Source organism: Mus caroli, unplaced genomic scaffold (assembly GCF_978045245.1).
Source record: "Mus caroli unplaced genomic scaffold, Mus_caroli_1 scaffold_2, whole genome shotgun sequence".
In the NCBI taxonomy this organism is placed as follows: domain Eukaryota; kingdom Metazoa; phylum Chordata; class Mammalia; order Rodentia; family Muridae; genus Mus; species Mus caroli.
The window spans coordinates 25,024,617-25,046,671 of NW_028227257.1; the positions used below are offsets into that span (position 1 = coordinate 25,024,617).

Here is a 22,055-nt window from a genome sequence, read left to right on the forward strand (position 1 = left end):
GAAACTAAGTAGAGTGGAGAGAAGAGCAGATGTGAAACGGGAGGCAAAGGCTGGCAATCACGTAAGTAGGTCTGCTCCTGGGGGTGCCTGGGAGTTTGTATTTTAAAAATAAGTAGAAAAAGGTACCCAGCATGTGGGAGGTAGAGGCAAGGGGATCCTAGTTTAAGACTAGCCTGGGCTATAAGAGATCCTGTCTTAAAGCACCAAACAACAGGAGTGGCATGCAATTTATGTCCTGAGAAGTTAGCTGTGATACTCGCTAAGCAATCGAAAGTGTCAAGTGTGACAAGTGACAAGTCCAACGTCACTTCCAAACACCACCCATTCCAACTCGAAAGAGAGCAGCAAACCCCTCCCAAGCCCACAATTAAACAAACTTCTCCCTAAGAAAACTGCCTTCTCATTGGGCAAATCCTGCGTGAGACCTTCTGAGTCATGGTGATTGGTTACCAACTCTCCTTTCTCTTCCAATCAGACAGATATTCTGAAGAGTAAGCACTTCTCAGCCCATTGCAGACAAATGCGCTCTATGACTGGCTCTCTTCTATGATTGACGGCAGACTCAGCCTATGGACACAACGGCGGGGCGGGGCTCTCCAGTGTGGAGAGCTGTGTAGCCAGAGCCCAGGGCTGTCAGTACTTGGCCAGCCAGGACCCTTGACCGAGTGCTCCGGTGCTATGGCCGCCCCACCGCAGCTACAGGCTCTTCTCCAGGCCGTCAACAAGCTGCTGCGCCAGCGCCGCTACCACGCTGCGCTGGCCGTGATAAAGGGCTTCCGGAACGGGGCTGTGTGAGTAGGGCCGCGGAGTCCGGCTGGGGCTGAAGGACGGGCCTACCTGGGGTCGCGAGTTCGAGGCCCGGGGCCACTGAGCTTTGCTCTCTCTAGGCCTCAGATGTCTGTATATTTCGGTGCCTCGTTGGTGCAGCAGACGTAGGTTTCAGGGTTCCAGTCACCTTACCAGTCGTAAACTGGGGCTTCCTCTGTCTTGCTTCTAGGTCCTCTGTCCTTTCCAACCTGACACTCTTGGCTTAGTTGCCTCCTCAGCACCTGTATCCCCTCATTGGGTCTAATTTATCTCATCTTACCTTGTCCCCTTTGGCCTACTTGGCTTCTGTCGCTCTGTATACACAAAAGAAACTGGACTCTGTCCTTTAGCAAGCAAGTGGTCACCTACTGCCTTATAGGTTCCCTCAGTAAAGTTCCTAACAGGTTCACATCTATATGTGACTTCACCTCACCCTTCATTTTCACTGGGGTCTCGTGAGAAGTGACAGTGATTGTATGTAAGAAAAAGTAGCTAATGTTTGCTAGGTAAATTGCTCTCATTCCCTCCTAGATAGGAGAGGAGATCTTGGGGTCGTTTTGCTTGACTGGTGCCCAGATGGGAGTTCCAGCCTCCTTAACCCTCATCCCTTAGCAGTCAGTGAGGGGCTGCTCTCACTGCGTGAGCAGTGACTCTCAGAGAAGAAACCAAAGTCTCTATCTCTAGGAGCTGGTAGCCGTGTGTGGCATGGTGGTGAGTACGTCAACTGCCCGGACTTAAAAAAACCTGGTGTCAGCTACCATGATCTTGATCTCCAACAAACCATTTTGGCTTTCCGGGTCTCACTTTCTAGAAAATGGGTCCCCCAGAGCACTTCTATACTGTTTGAGGATTGAGGTGATTTGAGGCGATGTGTGAAATGGAGAGTACAGTCCCTGGTGTGTGTCTGTCTGTCCGCTGACGGATGTTGGTACAGGTACGCTGTCTGCCTGGCTCACGGACCCTTTTCAGATCACTGCTTCCTGTTCCTCACCCTCTTTCTCTATAGTACGTGTCATCAGACACTGGATAATCTTTTTCCTGGCCCATGTCTCTCATTAGAAAGTGTGCTCCAGCCGGGCGTGGTGGCGGACACCTTTAATCCCAGCACTTGGGAGGCAGATTTCTGAGTTCGAGGCCAGCCTGGTCTACAAAGTGAGTTCCAGGACAGCCAGGGCTATACAGAGAAACCCTGTCTCGAAAAAAAAAAAAAAAAGAAAGAAAGAAAGAAAGAAAGAAAGAAAGAAAGAAAGAAAGAGTGCTCCATCAGTCTAGGGTGGTGTACATCCTCAACACTGAAGATGCTGGGTCATCCTGTGCTACAGTGTGAGACCCCTGCCTCAACAAGAGCCACAAAAAGAACTTCACAAGGATGGACATCTTTATCTAGATTGTCCTCTGTGTGTCCTGGTACTCGCTCTGTTATAGGCATTCAAATTCTCCTTTATGGATATTTGAAAACTAGGAATTACTCTTGTCTCTGCCTCGCAGATGGGTGGAATGTGATTTATGGGGGAGGTCTGTCGATCGCTCCTGGTCACACCATGTCAGCATCACAGTCAGGATTCAAACTCAAAATGGATACAGAGTCAGGTAGAAATTGGGTCATACTGAATCTGGCCAGGTCATATAGGACACTCTTGACCAGGATGGGATGAACCCTAAGGTAACATTAGTAGCCTCTTTACCAGGTATGCACTGTACAAAGCAGGAGCTGGCCCCCGTGCCAAGCGTTGCTCAATATGGTCTTTGTACAGCTACCCCTATGACACTGTGTCTTCCTGTTCTCAGTGAACCTTCCCAGACAGCACCGACACTTTCTAAGGGTCAAGTGCTTGGGTTCTAATCCCAATGCTTTCGTTATAAAAACGGAATCATTCTTTGTCTCTTCTGGTTTTGGTTTCCTCCTCCATAAAATTAAAACTATAAACTCAGCCAGTCCTGGGTCCCCGAGGTGGGGATCTCAATACTTGTGAGTGGGACCAATGCTCTGACTCGCTTACAAGGGCCATACATCCAAGGGGAAGTCTCACAAGCTACTGTGACAAGGCTGAGCATGGCAGCGCACACTTGTTTTTGTTTTGTTTTTAAAGATTTATTTATTGGCTGGGCGGTGGTGGCGTACTCCTTTAATCCCAGCCCTTGGGAGGCAGAGACAGAGGCAGGCGGATTTTTGAGTTTGAGGCCAGCCTGGTCTACAAAGTAAGTTCCAGGACAGCCAGGGCTACACAGAGAAACCCTGTCTCAAAAACAAAAAACAACCCCCCCACCCCACCCCACCCCACACACAAAGGATTATACGTAAGTACACTGTAGCTGTTTTCAGATGCACCAGAAGAGGGCATCAGATCTCATTACGGATGGGTGTGAGCCACCATGTGGTTGCTGGGATTTGAACTCAGGACCTTCAGAAGAGCAGTCAGTGCTCTTAACTACAGAGCCATCTCATCAGCTTCTGGCAGCGCACACTTGTAATCATAAAGCTTTAGAGGCAAGTGGATTGAGAGTTTGAGGAGAGCCTGGGCTGAGTAGCAAGACTCTATACTGGAAAACAAAGCAAAGCAAAAAACAAACCCCCAAGAAACAAACAAATACCACACCACACAAAGAAGTATTCAGCAATGCTTTTCAGGGGAGGTGGTGGTGATGTTCCGGAAGCCAAATTGGAGTTTTCCAGGGAGAAAATGGCATTCTAGGCATGGGAAGGCTTTCACCACAGGCCTGGAGGTGAGAGAAAAGTGTTGTGTTTGTGGAGAGTTGTGGTCAGTTTAGAGAGGCCAACCAGGATGGCTGGGATGTTTGAACTTTGTGAACACTTTAAAAAAAAAAAAAGATTTATTTATTTATTTAATGTATGTGAGTACACTGTAACTGTACAGATGGTTATGAGCCTTCATGTAGTTGTTAGGAATTGAATTTTTTTAGGACCTCTGCTCACTCCAGTCAACTCTGCTTGCTCCAGCCCAAAGATGTATTTACCCGCTGAGCCATCTCCCACCCCTTTGTGAACAGTTAACTTGCCCTGACTCGTTCACACATGTGGCTTGCCCTCACTCACAGTGTGTCTGCACATGTGGAGGTCTAAGGACTGTCTCACTATCATTTCCTCCACTTTTTGTTTGAGAAAGGGTCTCACTGGCCTGGAATGTCACCAGATGGCTAGTTGGCCATCCACCTCCAAGATTCTCCACCTCTCATATCACCGTTCCTTTGGATACAGGTCCCTAGCACTATGCCTTGCTTTTTACAAGGGTTCCAGGATTTCCAAATTCAGACCCTCACACTTCTAAGGCAAACACTTTACTGACCTAGATATCATTCTAACCTTTACCTTAATTAAAAACAAAAAACCCAAACCAACTAACCAAACAAACCAACCAACCAACCAACCAACCAGGGGTATCACTGTGTAGCATAGGTTAACCTGAAAGCCAAGGTCCTCCTGTCTCAGCCAAACAGTTTCTGATACCACAGGCATGATGTAACACATCTCATCTGAATTTGAGGATTCCAAGAAGGGGCTTGTCAGGGACTTGAGGACAGGCTGTGTGTCACTGGCATAAAAGGAAGGCTCCGGCTGCTGGGAGGAGGCTTAAAGCCTCTGTGTAGGAGAAGGAGATAAGGTTTTGAAGGTGCTGGGGGCAGAACGGCCACAGGGACTGAGATGGGAACTTCCTGCCCACTGCCAGGCAGAGGAGAAGATAAAAAAGCAACCTGCTGCCTTCTGCAACAAAAACACCATTTAAAGTTGTTACCTTTACATTTTCCCTTTCCTTCCATCTTTTAAAAGTCAGGCAACTCGGGCTGGTGAGATGGCTCAGTGGGTAAGAGCACCCGACTGCTCTTCTGAAGGTCTGAAGTTCAAATCCCAGCAACCACATAGTGGCTCACAACCATCTGGGAGATCTGACTCCCTCTTGTGGAGTGTCTGAAGACAGCTACAGTGTAGTTACATATAATAAAAATAAATAAATCTAAAAAAAAAAAAGTTAGGCAACTCATTCACAAAAGTCAAGGGCACTCACTTAGCATGCAAGAGGCCCCGAGTTCCATCCCAACTCTAAAGAAAAGTTAGTCAAATGTCCTCTGACCTCAGTCCCTCTGTGGAGATGGTCCCTGTGTGAGTCTCTTGTGTCTTCCTCCAGAGTGTTGTATGCACACACAAACACCTCTAACCCCCCACTTTAATGGTTTTTCTTTGGAAATATTAATTTATAGAGTACCATCCTCACCTTACCGTCTTTGCTCACACTTTTCCATGTTGCTCTTGTAAATCCCAAAGGCAGCCCCAGAGGCAGCAGGCATTTCCCCATGAGGGCTTTGTACATCTCCTCCAGTTTCTGCTCTCCCGGTATCCTCCTTGGGGAACCTTGTCAGCCATGACACTTTCTGTGGTCATGTCCTCTGGCTCAAATCTAAGGCTTTTAGTCTGAATATTGAATGATTCTTCATCTCTTCTGACCTCAGTTTTCTCTTTTTAAAAACCGTTAAATTAATTAGTTTCTACGATATATTTTTGTGTGTGTGAATGCTTTGCGTACATGTGTGCTCGTGTGCCATGTGAAATCAGAAGAGCGTGTGAAATCCCCTGCAGTGCTGAGCCTCTGCAAGGGCAACAGTTCTTACCCACTGAGCCATCTTAGTGGTTGCCAGGCAGAGAGGGAAGATAAATAAAGATAACTTTATTTGCCTTGTAATATAATATTTTCTCAGTCCCAATCTAGAGGGTTTTTTGAGTCAGAGTCTCTTTATGTAGCCCTGGCTGATCTGGAATTCCGTGTAGACCAGGCTGGCTTTGAACGCGCACAGATCTGCCTGCCTCTGCCTCCAAGTGCTGGGGTTAAAGGTCACCACACTCAGCTGGGTCTCCTCTCAGTCTCTCCTGGCCCTCGTTCCTCACATGTAAGATGAAAACAGAGAGGGAAACCCATTCTCCCCACCCTCACTCTCCATGCCTCTCTCTCATGTACATGCTCATGCGGGCTCATGGGGTCAGGATTGAGGCCAGAGGTTGACATTAGTTCTCGTCCTCCATCACGTTCTGCATTGGCTTTTGTGGCAATGTCTGTCGCTGAACCTGGAGCTCATCCATTGGCTAGGCCTGGCCACCTCTGTCCCCATGGTCTGGGGTCCACTGCTATTGGGTCCTCATGCTCACTGTGCAAGCACTTTACCTCCTGAGCCATCTACCCCGTGCCTGATTCCAGCCATTTGCTCTTTCATGTAAGTACCAGGCTAATGGTGTGTGTCGATGGAGTCCCTCCCTAGCCACCCCCCCCCCCCCGCCCTGCTTTTTTTGAGACAGGGTTTCCTGTGTAGCCCTGGCTGTCATGAAACTTGCTCTATAGACCAGGCTGGCCTCGAACTCAGAGATCTACCTGCCTCTGCCTCCCAAGTGCTGGAGCTCCTCTGTTTTGAAGCCTACAGTGAATATTCCTATATATTCAGGTAGCAACAGTATGTGGCTTACAACCATTGTCCCCCTGGACCGTCAAGGGAGTTTAGGACTCATAAGGCTAGACTCAGCTGTAGCAATAAGGGTGAAAGTGTATCTTAGGGTTACTGCTGCTGTGATGAAATACCATGACCAAAGGCAACTTAGAAAGGGTTTATTTTCATAGCCTAAGTTACAGTCCACTGAAGGAAGCCAAGGCAGGAACTGAAACCAAGCAGAAACCTGGAGGCAGGAGCTGATGCAGAAGCCTGGAGGGGAGCTGCTTACTGGCTTGCTTCTCATGGCTTGCTCAGCCTGCTTTCTTATAGAAACCAGGCTCATCATCACCCATGGCCTGGGTCCTCCCCCATCATTCACTAATTAAGAAAATGCCCCATAGGCTTGCTGGCCCACAGCCTGGTCATATGAAGGTGTTTTCTCATTGAGGGTCCTGCCTTTCAAATTACTATCACTTGTGTCAAGTTAATGTCAAACCAACATACATGTCCACACACATACACACATAAATACATTTTAAATTTATCAAAACAACAATAATAAAAAACTAAAAATAAAGTTCTTGGTATGGTGGCATACACCTTTAATTCTGGCACTCAGAAGGTATAGGCAGACAAGTCACTATGAGGTTTTTTGTTTTGTATTGTTTTTTGTTTTTTTTTCAAGACAGGGTTTCTGTATATAACAGTCTTGGCCATTCTGGAACTTCCTTTGTAGGCCAGGCTGGCTTTGAACTGGGAGAGATCTGAACCTGCAGGAGTCTGCCTCTGCTACCCAAGTGTTGGGACTAAAGATGTGCGCCATCTCTCCAGGCCTTCCTGAGAGGTCGTTGTTGTTCTTGTTGTTGTTGTTTTTGGCGATGATGGTTTGTTTTTGAGACAGGGTCTCACTTTGTAGCCCTGACTTCTCTGGAAGTCAAGGCTTCAAGACTGACTATGCAGACCAGGCTGGTCTTAAACTCAGAGAGACCCCGTTGGGATCCAAGGTGTGTACCATCACGATCCGCCTCTCTGAGCTTGAGGCTGGCTCGGTGTACACGTTGAGTTCCAGCCCAGCTAGCGCGACATAGAAAGATTTCTGTGTCAACGAATGAATGTAATAAAAGCAGTATTAGTAAGAACAATAATAAATCAAACTTGAGATTAATAAAATATGGACCTGGCTATAGTTACACAAAGGAGCTGAGGTTGTGTCTCTGCAAAGCCAGGTGGGCAGGATGGTGGCCATCTTTTGCATACGTCATTTTTCTCTCATGTTAGAATTATACCCAACCCTTTAAGGTTTTGCATTCCTTTTTAGTTGGGGGAAACCAAGGCTCAGAGAAGGTAAAGATAAGCCAAAGGTCACTGTACCAGGAAGGTCTAGAACTTGAGCCCAGATATAAATGGAGAGCCAACATTATTTCCTTTCCATGGGGTATCTGAACTGGGGGTGGGGAGAGGGACCAGGGGTCCAAGGAAGAACCTGCAACCTTCTACAGCAGTGGGTCAGTGACTGTTTTCTTCTGTTTCTGCAGCTATGGAGTCAAAATCCGGGCCCCTCATGCACTGGTGATGACCTTCCTCTTCAGGAGCGGCAGGTACCTACCTCTCTGCATACCACTGGAGAGAGAACGTGCTCAGCCCTTAGGCCGGGATGGCTATAGTGGTTTCCTAGCTGGGACTAGCTTTCCTGTGCCCCTATTCTTCCTAAAAGTCAACTCTGATTCTATGTCCCCCACTTGAAAATGCCTGTGGCTCCTCACTATCCAGCTGTCAGGTCTGGCCCCAGCCATATCCTGCAGCATCCCATGTGGGCTTCCTTGGCACACAGGCTCTGTTCCAGGCACATGATTTGGCACTTCCACTCCCACACATTTGCCTGTGCATGCTCATTTCTAGGAATACCGCCTTCCTCTAGCAAGCCTTTATTTTCTTCTTGGAGACCTGTCCAGACCTCTGGAAATCAGTTTCTGTTCTCCCCTCACCAGCTTCAGTGTCCCCGCCTTCTTCTGAGTTTCTATAGCCCCTCTTTCATGGCCTTACTCAGAGGATTCACCACAGTCCAGGTTTTGTGGCTTTAGACACACCTGCAGCTTACAAGAATCCTAAGAATCCTACCTAGGGATTGGAGCGATGGCGCCATTGCTTACAAGCACTTGGTTTTTCGGAAGACCTGAGTTTAATTGTTTTTTTTTTTCTTTTAAAAATTTATTTATTTATTATATGTAAGTACACTGTAGCTGTCTTCAGACACACCAGAAGAGGGCGTCAGATCTCATTACGGATGGTTGTGAGCCACCATGTGGTTTCTGGGATTTGAACTCAGGACCTTCAGAAGGGCAGTCAGAGCTCTTAACTGCTGAGCCATCTCTCCAGGCCCCCTGAATTTAGCTCTTAGCACTCACATGGTGGTTCCCAATCATCTGTCACTCCAGTCCCAAGAACTCCTACACCTTCTTCTGAGGTCTACAGGCACCAAGCATCATGTGATATACAAACATGCAGGCAAAACACTTGTACACATAAAATAGAAAATAAATATATCCAAAATAAATCATTACTCAGAGGGTGGGTTAAGTCTAAGTTGCAAGTTTTCTGTTTTGACATTTTCTTTTTATTTTACTTATCTTTGTCAGGGCTTTTTGCCCTCCCAGTCTCATCTTTCCATTTCTCTCTCCTCCCCTTCTCCTTCCCCCTCTTGCACATCTGAGCTATAGCCCCAGTCCCTCCAGGTCTTTTTGTTTTGTTCAGCTTTGTTTTTGAGACAAGGTCCCACATCGTTTTTGTTGGTTAATTGGTTGGTTGGTTGGTTTTTGTTTTTCAAGACAGGGTTTCTCACCAGGCGTGGTGGCGCACGCCTTTAATCCCAGCACTCGGGAGGCAGAGGCAGGCGAATTTCTGAGTTCGAGGCCAGCCTGGTCTACAAAGTGAGTGCCAGGACAGCCAGGGCTACACAGAGAAACCCTGTCTCGAAAAACCTAAAAAAAAAAAAAAAAAAAGACAGGGTTTCTCTATGTAGCCCTGGCTGTCCTAGAATTCATTTTATAGACCAGGCTGGCCTTGAACTCACAGAAGTCTGCCTTCCTGGTATGTGCCACCATGCCTGGCCCAAATCATTTTGTAAAACCTGAACTTATTCATTTGGTCCCCAGGTATTTAGGGAATGTCTGTTATGAGCTGGACATCGCTTGGGCTGCTGAGGAGAGAGCCATGAGCGAAGCAGACACGTGTCCCCGCCCTTCTCAGGTTCACCTTCCAGCAGGAGGTAGCAGAGCAGGAGGCCAGGGACGGTGGGCAAATGCCTGAAGTCAGTAGAGAAGTCAGCCAGCAAATAGTTGAAAGGGAGAGGCTATCTGAGGGTCACAGCGGGAACCAGGCTAGGCCTGAAAAAGGAGCTTGGTTTTAAGTGAGAACAGAAAACTGACGACACTGGAGCAGGGGCATGCCACTGTTTGACTTCCTGCAGGTTGTTTTTTTAAGATTTATTTTTATTTTTAATTATATATCTCTGAATATGTGCACGTGAATGCAGGTGCCCCTTGGGGCTAAACCCTGCCGTGAGTGCTGGGAACCGAACTCGGGTCCTCTGTGAGAGCAGTATGCACTCTTAACCTCTGAGCCACCTCACCAGCCCCTTGTGGGAAGCATCCCATGTGTCAATTCCTTTTTTTGCTCCTTGAGATGGAGTCTTGCTTTGTTATCAGCCTGCCCTCCCAATTCAAGGCTCAAGTCCCACCTCAGCCTCCCAAATATCTGGGAAAATGGGTTTTTGTGGCTTCCAAATGTATAACAACATGGAGACATTTGCTGCCTGGTTGAGAACAGCTTGGAAAGAGAAGAAGGAACCACACAAAAGCAGAAGCCATGGAATGTGGCAGCCCAGAGACGGGTGGAGGCTGGGAAGACAGCAGTCAGACTCCGAGACATTTTCAAGGGAAGTCACTGCCAGCTACTTATTTTTTTCAGGGTTGGTTTGGTTGGTTTTGGATTTTGAGGCAGAGTCTCACTGTACAGACCAGGATGGCCTCACACAGAGGTCCACATACCTCTGCCCTCTCAAGTGCTGGGATTAAAGCCAAGCAACACAATGCCTGGTCTTACTTTTTCATTTGTTTGTTTGTTTCTTAAAGATTTATTTATTTATTTAATGTATATATGAGTACACTGTAGCTGTCTTCAGACACACACGAAGAGGCATCAGATCCCATTACAGATGTTTGTGAGCCACCATGTGGTTGCTGGGATTTGAACTCAGGACCTTCAGAAGAACAATCAGTGCTCTTACCTGCTGAGCAATCTCGCCAGCCCTTTGATTTGGTTTTTAAGACAGGGTCTTGCTCCATAGCTCAAGCCGGCCCTCAACTCCCAATCTTCCTGTTTCACGCAGGATTACAGGGATGTGTCACCATGCTCAGCTGAAATCCAACTTTCTTGCTTTAAAAATGGTATTCATAGCTGGACATGGTGGCATGCTCCTCTAATCCCGGCACTTGGGAGGCAGAGGCAGGCGGATCTCTGAGTTCCAAACAGTCTCTTCTGTGTAGTGAGTTTTTGGACAGCCAGGGCTACATAAAGAGACCCTGTCTTAAAATATCAACCAGCTAACCCATAAACAAACAAAAGTACTCATGGTCCCTTGTCTTCAAGAGCCAAGAACCAGCTGCTGCTGGCTTTTCCCAGTCACCTGACAGACTTCCTCCATGTCCTTGTCTAGAATTGGGCCGTACACTCTGCTCTCTCCCTGGGTTGTCTTTGCTGCCCTCTAGTGGGACTGTAGAGATGGCTTGGCCATTGCGAATGTCTGTTGATCTTATAGAGGACTGGAATTTGGTTCCTGGCACCCCACACACCTTCAGCTCACAATTCCCTGTAACTCTGGGTCCAGAGAATCTGGTGCCCTCTTCTGGTCTCTGTAGGTACTCACATGCGAGCAAGACGCCCCCTTCACATGCACACACACCCTTTAGAAGGAAGATGGGTTGAAATCAGTTCTTCTTTGTGTCAAAAGGAGGAGCAGTTGCAGTTGGCTGACCTCACTCGCCCTTCTCCACCCGCAGCCCCTGTTCATACCACACTGGCCTCTCCCATCGCTTCACTCCCATCCTCTGTGTCTGTCCTTGGGGCCTTTGTGTCCAGAGAGTCTCCTGCCTAGAAAGCAGGATGTTCTTCTCACCGATTCCTTCCTGCCCTGCAGATTCCAAGACAACCTGTTGTCAAGTCCTTTCTCAGGATTCAGTCTGCAGATCCTGCTCGTAGTAGATGCTCATTTGTCCACTTACCCCTTCCGTTTGTTGAGCACCTACTGTGTGCCAGACTCAGTTCTGTGCCCTTAAGACAAACAAATAGAATGTGGACTCTGCTTATACTGAGGACAGGAGAGCTTCATAAAGCAGCTTACACATGCTAAATGATGCTGAGAGCCATGCAGGACAGGTGAGGAAGGGGAAGGGCAGGCACTCACTAACGCGAGGTGTCAGGGAGTGACTCCAGTCTGCAGAGAGAGCTATGCCCCTGAGGACCTGGAGCACCCTGGCCTAATTCAGATCTGTGTGTACATCCGAAAAACCTGCCTGGACCAGCTGGGCCTGCACTCATGGGAGCTTTCTGTTTGTGCAGTCTCAGAGAGAAGCTGCAGGCCATTCTGAAAGCCACGTATGTCCACTCTCGGAACCTAGCCTGCTTTGTGTTTGCCTATAAGAGTCTCCATGCCCTACAGTCCCATGTGCAAGGCGAGACCCACCAGATGCACTCTTTCCTGGCTGCCTTCATCGGGGGGCTCCTGCTGTTTGGAGAGAACAATAACATTAATAGCCAGGTAAAGGCTTTACCGGAGATGGATGGGGCCAGTGGGGTATCTTTTGGTTGGCATCTGTGTTTAAGGTCTAAGAATCGCCAGTCCCTGTGTGGCCTTGTGTCTGTGTCATTTGTCCCTGAATTTGCCCATGGCGGTGGGGGTGGGAGGAGGGGGTGTTTTTTGGGACAGGGTTTCCCTGTATACCCCCTTGTACACCTTACTCTGTAGACCAGGCTGGCCTTGAAATTGTAGAGACCTACTTGCCTTTTTCTCCTGTTGCACAGTTTTCCCTATTTGTAAACCAAACCACAGCTGGAATCCAAGGGTTCCCCACATCAATGTGTCTGCTGCTCTTTGGGCCAACGATCTTCATGGTGATGGTGGTGGTGGTTGGGACAGGTTTCATCTTTTTCAGGCAGGCCTTGAGCTTGCTATGTAGCTGAGGCTTGGGTTGACCTCCTGATGGTCTTGCATTGTTCCAGGTTCTGAGATTACAGATATGTATCACCTGGATGGTATACAGACTTTTTAAATTATTTATGTGTGTGCCTCTGTGTAGAGTGTGTACCTGTGTGGGGGTGTGCATAGAGGCCAGAAGAGGGTGTTATCTCGAGCTGGAGTTGTGTGCCGCCGCCCTACGTGGGTGCTGGGAATGGAACTCTGTCCTCTGCAAGAACAGCAAGTGCTGAGTCATCTCTCCAGCCTATTTTTTTTTTTCTTAAATATACTTTGACCTGGGTGTGGTGGTACACTGAAAGACTAATGCCCTGATTTGAAGCCAGCCTGGGCTGCATCTTAAAAACAAACAAGGGCTGGTGAGATGGCTCAGTGGGTAAGAGCACCCGACTGCTCTTCCGAAGGTCCAGAGTTCTAATCCCAGCAACCACATGGTGGCTCACAACCATCCGTAACGAGATCTGGCGCCCTCTTCTGGAGTGTCTGAAGACAGTGTACTTACATGTAATAAATAAATAAATCTTAAAAAAAAAAAAAAACAAACAAGCAGAACTCAGTGAAATTGAAAATGGGAAATCAAAAGAGAAAAGCTGGTTCTCTGCAAAGATGAATCAAATCACTAAGCCTCTACCCAGGGTCACCTACAAAGACTTTGTCATACTAGAAATGACACAGGTTATGTTTAATGTCTTGTGTACACTCAAAGACCTTGAGGAGTGTCAGCACTCAGAAGGCAAAGGCAGGAGGATCTGTGTGTTGGCGGCCAGCCTGGTCTACGTAGTGAGTTCCAGGACAGGAAGAGCTTGTTTGTTTCTTTGTTTTTGAGACAGGGTCTCTCTGTGTGGCTTGTGAGGTGCTTCAGCAGGTAAAGTTGCCTGCCATTAAATCTGACAACTTAAGTTGATTCCTGGGACTCCCATGAGGTAGAACCACCTCCTGAAGGTTTTCCTCTGATCTAATGGGAGACTCATCCTGCACCCCCTAAAATAAAATAATAAGAAATGAAATATAAATTTTTTAAAGATCTTAAATACCATGGATCACTATTCTATTTTTGCAGACACTATTTTTGCAAACTTGGTAGCTGAAATGAAATAGACTGATTCTTCAGGAATGTGCCCAGGTCACACAGGAAAGACAGTGTGGATGACCAGTATCTGACAAAAGGGCAGACTCTGCCTGGCTTGCTCCCAGGTGCTCAGAGACATTGTGATCAAATCAAAAAATGGATGCAAAAGAAAGGTCCTCTCCCCCACCCCTGTACCTCAGGCTGCTGACAGAGCCAGTCGCTGCTGCCCATGCTCGCGCCAGGGTCGTGCTCATTGCATGGAGATGGGAAGAGGACTGGCCTTGGGCCATCACACACTGTGGCCGTTGGTACATGTGTCAGGTCGTGGAAGCATTTTCATTTTGTTTTGTTTTGTTTTTTTCGAGACAGGGTTTCTCTGTATAGCTCTGGCTGTCTTGGAACTCACTCTGTAGACCAGGCTGGCCTTGAACTCAGAAATCCGCCTGCTTCTGCCTCCCGAGTGCTGGGATTAAAGGCGTGCGCCACCACTGCCCGGCAATTTTCATTTTGTAAGGAAGTTTTCTGAGGCCCTTTTTATATATGGGTGTTTTGCCTACATGTGTGTTTGTGTACCGTATGTGTACCTGGTATCCATGGAGGCCAGAAGAGGGCATTGGATTTCCTGGAACTGGAGTTACAGATGCTTGAGAGCTGCTATGTGGATGCTGGGACTTAAACATGGGTCTTCTGGAAGAACAGCCAGTGCTCTTAACCGCTGAGCCATCTCTCCAGCCCCAGATTTTTTTTTTTAAAGGATTTCAAAATAGGGTTTCTCTTTAGACCTGGCTATCCTGGAACTATGAAAACCAGGCTGGCTTCAAACTCAGAGATCAGCCTGCCTCTGCCTCCCGGCAGGGACTAAAGGCGTGCTCTACCACCACCTGGCTCCTTCTTTTTTTAAAAACAAATTATTTTTTTTTTATGTTTTGGAGTGTTTGCCTGCATATGTGTGTGTGTGCATCATATACATGCCTGGTACCTGGGGAGCCAAAAATAGGTGTTGGATGTCCTGGAACAGCAGGAGTTATACAAAGTAGTGAGCCACCATGTGAGTGCTGGGAACTGAACCTGGGTCCTCTGTAAGAACAGCACTGCTCCCAATTTCGGAGCCATCTCTCCAGGCCCTTTTATTTTTTGAGACAAGGTCTCATGTTACCCAGGCTGTTCTCAAACTCAGCGTATAGCTGAGGCTGGCCTTGAGCTCCTGCTGCCTCTACTCACCCAGCATTTGGACTGTTGGCAGTGTCCTCACAACCAGCTATCTCAGTTTTCTTACAGCATCTTGCTCTGTAGCCCAAGATGGCCTTGAGTCCTGAGTTCTCCCTGAGCCTCCAGGGCTCTGGGGTTACAGCCGTGGCCGCCGGCCTGGCTTAATTTATTCCTTTTCATTCCTAAGCAGTATAGGAATAGCACGGGGTTGTTGTTGTTTTAATCATTCGCTGAAGGACATTTGGGCAGTTTCTAGCTTTGGAATATTATAAGTAGAGCTGAGAAGAACACTCCTATATAGATTCTTTTATCAACATAAGTTTTAGTTTTTCTGGGATAAAAGCCCAAGAGTGTAATTGTGGGTTATGTGGTATATGCACGCTTGGTTTTAACAACCTGCCAAGAAAGAAAAAGAAAAACCCCAACCACCCTCCGCCAAGCTGTTTTCCAGAGGGATTATCATTCTCACCAGGGAGCTAGGAATGGCTCATCTACTTTCTCCACATCCCAGCTAACATTTGGTTAGTTGCATAGTCTATTTTACCCATGTTTTAACATTTTTATTTGTGTGCGTGCATGTCTGTCTGTCTGTCTGTCTGTGTGCTGTGGTAAGTGCAGGCATGCATCTGCTATGGTGTGTGTGGAGATCAAGGGACAACTCTTGGAAGTTGGTTCTCTCCTCCCCCCACTGTTGGCTCTGGGATCGAAGCCAGCTTGTCAGGCTCTTATTGCCAGTGCCCTCACCCCCTAAACCATCTCACTGGCCCTGTCTCAGCCATTGTGACAGTGCATCTCACTGCGCCCTGTCTCTGACTTCCCCTGATGGCATCTCCTCGTTATCATTTTCTTGCCACCGGTACAACCTCTTTGATGAAACATTCATGTCTTTTGCTCATTTTCCAGTTAGACTACTTCATGGTTTACTTTTGAGCTCTGCAGACTTTTTTCAGATCGGCTACATGCTGATGCCTTGCAGATATGCGTTGTGGATGTCTCTCATCTGTACCTTTTCTTTCTCTGAGATAAGGTCTTGGCATGTAGCCCCTGTTGGCCTGGAATTTATTCCATACACTCAACTGGCTTCACAAAGAAAAAAGATATGGAATTTCAAGGAAATCCGAAATGTTATTTTTTCTTCTTGGGGGCTCTTTTTATTTTATTTTATTTTTATTTTGAACTGTATATAATTCATTTATAAAACTTCTAATAAAAACTTCTGAGCTGGTGAGATGGCTCAGTAGGTAAGAGCACCCGACTGCTCTTCCGAAGGTCCAGAGTTCAAATCCCAGCAACCACATGGTGGCTCACAACCATCCGTAATGAGATCTGACATCCTCTTCTGGTGTGTCTGAAGACAGCTACAGTGTACTTACATATAATAATAAATAAATATATCTTAAAAAAATTAATAAAATAAAAACTATTAATAAGGGAGCCAGGTGTATTGGTGCATGCCTTTAATCCCAGTACTTGGGAGGCAGAGGCAGGCAGATTTCTGAGTTTGAGGCCAGCCTGGTCTACAGAGTGAGTTCCAGGACAGCCAGGGCTACACAGAGAAACCTGTCTTGAAAAACAAACAAAAAAAAAAAAAAAAAAAAAAAAAAGAAAAAAAAAAAGAAAGAAAGGGAAATATTAAGATGTCTGAGCCATGCCACATCAATCATCTTGCATGTTAACTTTGAAAGTCACAGAACCAGTGCACGGTGGATGTCCAGTGCCTACGGTCGGGTGGGCAGGTGAAGGTCCCCAGAGGCTGTGCTGAGGAGTAACCCCGAGCATTTCCCTCCCTGCAGATCAACATGTACCTGACGTCACGCGTCCTGTACGCCTTGTGCCGCCTGGGTGTGGAGAAGGGCTATATCCCTGCGCTCAAGTGGGACCCGTTCCCCTTGCACACTGCAGTGATTTGGGGGCTCGCGCTGTGGCTTTTTGAGTACCACCGGCCCACCCTGCAGCCCTCCCTACAGTCCTCCATGACCTACCTCTACGAGGACAGCAACGTGTGGCACGACCTCTCAGACTTCCTCATCTTCAACAAGAGCCACCCCTCCAAGTAACACAGTCCAAGGTGCTTCAGGAACTCCTCCGCCCAGACAGCTTCCAGGCAGTGGCCCGCCTGAGGCTGCTCAGGGTACGGTTCTGTTGGCATACCCTCGTGGAGGAGCCTGCCTTCTCAAAGTCATGATCCTCACACTCCAACTTGTATTAACCCAGGCTCCCATTTGCTGAAGTAAAAGTACTGAGTTTTCCATCTACCAGTACTTTTGAATACTGTAGCAAGTGGCTAGGTCCCATTAAGGAGTCTGTGGCTTGATTGCAGATGCTCTTCCAACTTCTGTAAGGCCAGGGCAAACTCACCCCTCTCTCAGCTTCAGGTCATTCAATTCAGGGGAGGACCGTCCGAGAAGAGTGTCTTCCTGGTGGATATGATGACCCTTCCCCTCTACTGTGTATCAGAGGGCTCCTTGCTAGTGGGCAATAGGTTACAAACACTTTGAAAGGGAAAAAAAACCTAAATTCTTTGTCTAAATTATTCTGCTGAGAAGTTCTGGAGCCCTACTGTCCAATAGGAGCACTAGATGAGTCACGTGCATAGCACGTGTCAAGCTTGTGTGAGACCCAGGATCCTATCACCAGCACTGAGAATAAAACATTTTTTGAGATGCATTAAGAAGGCTGTGGCTGGGCGTGGTGGCACACGCCTTTAATCCCAGCACTTGGGAGGCAGAGGCAGGTGGATTTCTGAGTTCTAGGCCAGCCTGGTCTACAGAGTGAGTTCCAGGACAGCCAGGGCTACACAGAGAAACCCTGTCTTGGAAAACCAAAAAAAAAAAAAAAAGGCTGTGGCAGTAGGGTTGTGAGCTCCAGGCCAGGCTGAGATACATTAAAAAACAAACAAACAAACAAACAAAAAACCTCCGTCTCAAAAAAAAGGTGGGGGGTGGGCATCCAAGGAGATGGCTCAGTGAGTAAAGATGGTTGCGGCCAAGCCTGGCGACCTGAGTTTGATCCCTGTGTTTGTTCTACATGGTGATATGGTGGAAGAAGAGAACCAGCTCCTGCAAGTTGTCCTCTGCCCCTACATGTGTGCCTTGGCATGTGTGCGTGCATACGCACACACACGCACGCACATACACACACATGCACATATACAATAAATAAATGAAAATATAATAAATGAAAATAAATAAATGAAAATATAATAAGACATGTAAAATTAATCTTAATCATATATTTTGCCTGCATGTACATCTGTGTACCGTGTGTGTGTGATACCAGCAGAAGTCAGCAGAGGGCGCTGAGTCCCTGGGAACTGAGGGTATGGCTGTTGTGACCCACTATGTGGGAAATGAAGCTCGGTCCTCAGCAAGAGCACTTAAGTTTGTTGTTGTTGTTGTTGTTGCATGATTGTTTGAGGGTTTTTTGTTTTTTTTTTTTTTTTTTTTCCCAGACAGGGTCTCTCTGTGTAGCCCTGGCTGTCTGGAATTCACTTTGTAGACCAGGCTGGCCTTGAACTCAGACTGCCTCTGCCTCCCAGTGTTGGGATTAAAGACGTGGACTGCCTGGTGAACTAAGTGCCTTTCACCACGAAGCCATTTCTCCAGCCTCAGGCCTTTAATCATGTATATTTTAACTCAATATTTCCCAAACTGTGCCATTGCTACATATGCTAATATAAAGGATTGATAACAGCCTTTCTTGAACTATGTCCTCAACACTGGCAGTGTGTTCTGCGTGCACCAGGTCACACGGTTATCCTCACAGAAAATTCCGGAGGACACTGAAAATCTGGAACTAAAGACACAGGCTGAGCCCTGCCCCCACTCTGTGATGCATCCCCGGGGAAGGCTTTCCGACTCTGAGCACCTCCAGCCCCATAAATGAGGAGACTCCTGCTAACCCGATGCCCACCCTGGACACTTGGCAGCACCTGAGCCACTGTAGCAGTGACTTTAGCAGAGCGGGTTTCTCCTTTCTCCTGACTGCTTGGCACGTGATTGTCTTTTATCCATAGTTACTTTGCAAGGATGTACGTTGATCCGTGTTTTCCAGGTATGTGGTCTCGGGATGATTTGAACAGCCTGCCTGACTTTGAAGCCCGTGTTTCCTTCAGTGCCTTGCATTAAACCTAGAAAACCTCAGCCGTGCTTTGCAGTCATTGATTATAGGATCTGACATTTGACACCACCCCAGATGCTCACAGGAGCTCTTGGTGGCATAAATGGAAAGTGCTTGGGGTACTATGGCAAGGCGGGGGGGGGGATGGGGCACAGTGGACTGGAGAATTGTGTGCCAGGCAGAATTTTAAAAAACCATTCATCCGAAGGGACAAAACAGCTCTCAGAAAAGCCTGGTCCGGAGGCTACCGATTTGAGACACTTGGTTTGGTGCAGTGCATTCCTTCCACCATGCCCTCTCCTCCTGTCTTTTTTTTTTTTTTTTTTTTTTTGGTTTTTCGAGACAGGGTTTCTCTGTATAGCTCTGGCTGTCCTGGAACTCACTTTGTAGACCAGGCTGGCCTCGAACTCAGAAATCCGCCTGCCTCTGCCTCCCGAGTGCTGGGATTAAAGGCGTGCGCCACCACGCCCGGCACTCCTCCTGTCTTTTTATGTGACTGAAATGACCAGTCTATGCGAGTCGCTGGAGTGCTCATCACTGTGCGGATTCTGGGCTGGCGTGGAGACAAACGCCCATATTCATAGCACCTGGGAGGTGGGGGCAAGAGGACGGGAGTTCAACGTCATTTTCTGCTACAAAGCAAGTTGGAAGCCTGGACGACTGAGACCCTATCTCATGAACACATGAATGAATGAGTGGATGAATGAATGAATGGATGGATGAATACAATGCAAATTCTGACCCAGGGGGTCTGGAGCTGGTCCAAGGACTGTCTTATAAGTTTCCATGCTGTGGGTGCTGTTCTAGGAGCCCCGCCAGCTTGCTGAGGGGGTGGTGAATGGCAGTCGTCCCAGGTAACTGACCAGTCACAGAGCTGCAGGGCAGCAGAGGCTCTCTCTGACTCCCCAGTGCTCTCAGCCACAGCCATTCCCTGTGAGTCCAGAGCAGATGGTTTGGAAGAGCTGCTTTCTCTGCTGGAACTGGAAGATGAACCAGCGCTGGAGCCTGTCAGGAGATGGCCATTGCCAGGCAGGTCTAGTCTAGATGATGGGGAGCCCTGCCATCCTCTCTTCTCTTCATACCTGGCTTCTCCGGTCGCCACCCCGGTGTCCCCACCTGTACTGGCTATTTTTGTGTCAACTTGACACAGCTGGAGTTATCACAGAGAAAGGAGCTTCAGTTGAGGAAATGCCTCCGTGAGATCCAACTGTAAGGCATTTTCTCAATTAGTGATCAAGGGGAAAAGGCCCCTTGTGGGTGGGACCATCTCTGGGCTGGTAGTCTCGGGTTCTATAAGAGAGTAGGCTGAGGAAGCCAGGCGAAGCAAGCCAGTAAAGAACATCCGTCCATGGCCTCTGCACCAGCTCCTGCTTTCTGACCTGTCTGAGTTCCAGTCCTCACTTCCTTTGGTGATGAACAGCAGCATGGAAGTGTAAGCCGAATAAACCCTTTCCTCCCCAACTTGCTTCTTGGTCATGATGTTTGTGCAGGAATAGAAACCCTGACTAAGACACCACCCCACCCCACCCCGGCCTGAGGGATCCCATTCCTGGGGCCTGATTTACCACTCTGCAGCAGGTGTGAAGTCTTAGAGGTTAATATGCCCCTTGAGCAGCATTAGCCCAGCACTAAGAAGTATCATCACAGGCAGCCCCCAGCCCTCAGAGGAGATAACCCTCCATACACTATGCGTACTGCTTGCTAGAGCTCCAAGCAGGACTGGACTCCAGGTGCCCATGGTGAAAACTATCTCCTTCAACGCCACAGCCATTGCATCTGCTGGGACAGTGCATCACTTGCACACAAACCCTTGTCTTGGGCTTTATTATTGGAGAAAAACCCAAACTAAAATTGGCTACTGGTCAATACACTAAGAGGCAGTATAGACAGTTGCAAGGGGTAAGGGCTTTGGAACCAGCATGCCCAGGTTCGAGGCCTGACCGATGAAGTGACTTAGCCATCTGTGCCTCATCTGTAAAAGGGGTGTTGTGATGACATGCGCCTCGTGGTGTCTGGAAGGATTAAGTGACGCATGTAAAGTGAGCATTCAATAAGACATTGCTCTTATTTCCAATAGAACAAATACAAGAGGAAGCTGGTTGTAAGAAATAAGTGCGCCCTGTGTTTAGCCGGCCCTTCTCCCCAGTCAGCCTTGGACTCCTGCCCCGACATCCCTCCTCCACTGCTGGGGGTGGCCTGCTCCACCACTCACTGGCTCTGCTCTCTAAGAATAGGTTTCCCTCGCAGATGGTATCTCTCTGGATCTTGCCAGAGCATCTGGTGCCTCCAACTGCACACTCCAGGGAGGAAGGCGGGGTGGTCCCCACAGAGAGGAACAGAGCCTGTCTTCAACGGCTTTGGGAGGAGCCAAGCTTCACTCCTTCCTTGCTGAGCCTCCATTTTCTATGATCTGTGTGTAGGGATTGCCAAAGGGCCATTGGCACATGGAGAGGAGCTATTGCCTTCCTTAAACAGCAGAGTGGATTAATCTACAATTACTGAAAAAGTTAAAATATTATATTGTTTAGTTAACTTTCTTCCTGTGGGTGGGGGGGGGTCTTGATTTTGTTTTTGTTGTTGTTTTTTGTTTGTTTTGTTTTTGTTTGTTTTAAGACAGGGCATGCCCAGCAGTGGTGGCGCACACCTTATATACTAGCACTCGGAGGCAGAGGCAGATGGATCTCTGTGAATTCAAAGCCAGCCTGGTCTACAGAGCAAGTTCCAGGACAGCCTGTGCTACACAGAAAAATCTTGTCTCAAAAACCTAAAACCAAACAAACGAAAGGACAGGATATCATGTAGCCCCAGGTTAGTCTTAAACCCAGCGTGCAGCTGAGGCTGGCATTGAATTCCTGATCCTTCTGCTTCCACTTCCTGAGTGCTAGGGCTATAAATGTGGGTACCGTGCTTTGTCGCTGGCAAGCTGCTCAGGAGAGGCAGAACACAGTCCGTGATAAGGGTCCCGTCCCATGTTTCCCGGATAAGAAGCAGTGGGATCTAGGACAGACACTGTGGTTCCTGGCCTCCTGTGTACCCAAGAGACCTTGGGGACCGTGAGGAGTTGGGAATGGGGTCTGTGTCTCCTCTACCCACCAGGCAGGAAGGGGAGGGCTGAGCCTAGGACTGGGGTGAAATCCAGTTTGGTTCCAAGTGAGTGTCAAGAGTATGGAG

At 47.9% G+C, this 22,055-nt stretch overlaps 1 protein-coding gene across 1 annotated transcript; it reads left to right on the plus strand.

The window, feature by feature from the left end:
- The first annotated feature begins 581 nt into the window (after positions 1–581).
- On the plus strand, positions 582–18,907 carry Pxmp4 (peroxisomal membrane protein 4). Its single transcript, XM_021155374.2, has 4 exons — positions 582–791; positions 7,773–7,835; positions 11,854–12,052; positions 16,559–18,907. Exons 1-4 carry the CDS (start codon positions 679–681, stop codon positions 16,820–16,822), a joined length of 639 nt encoding a protein of 212 aa, XP_021011033.1. The 5' UTR covers positions 582–678; the 3' UTR covers positions 16,823–18,907.
- The last annotated feature ends 3,148 nt before the right edge of the window (positions 18,908–22,055 follow it).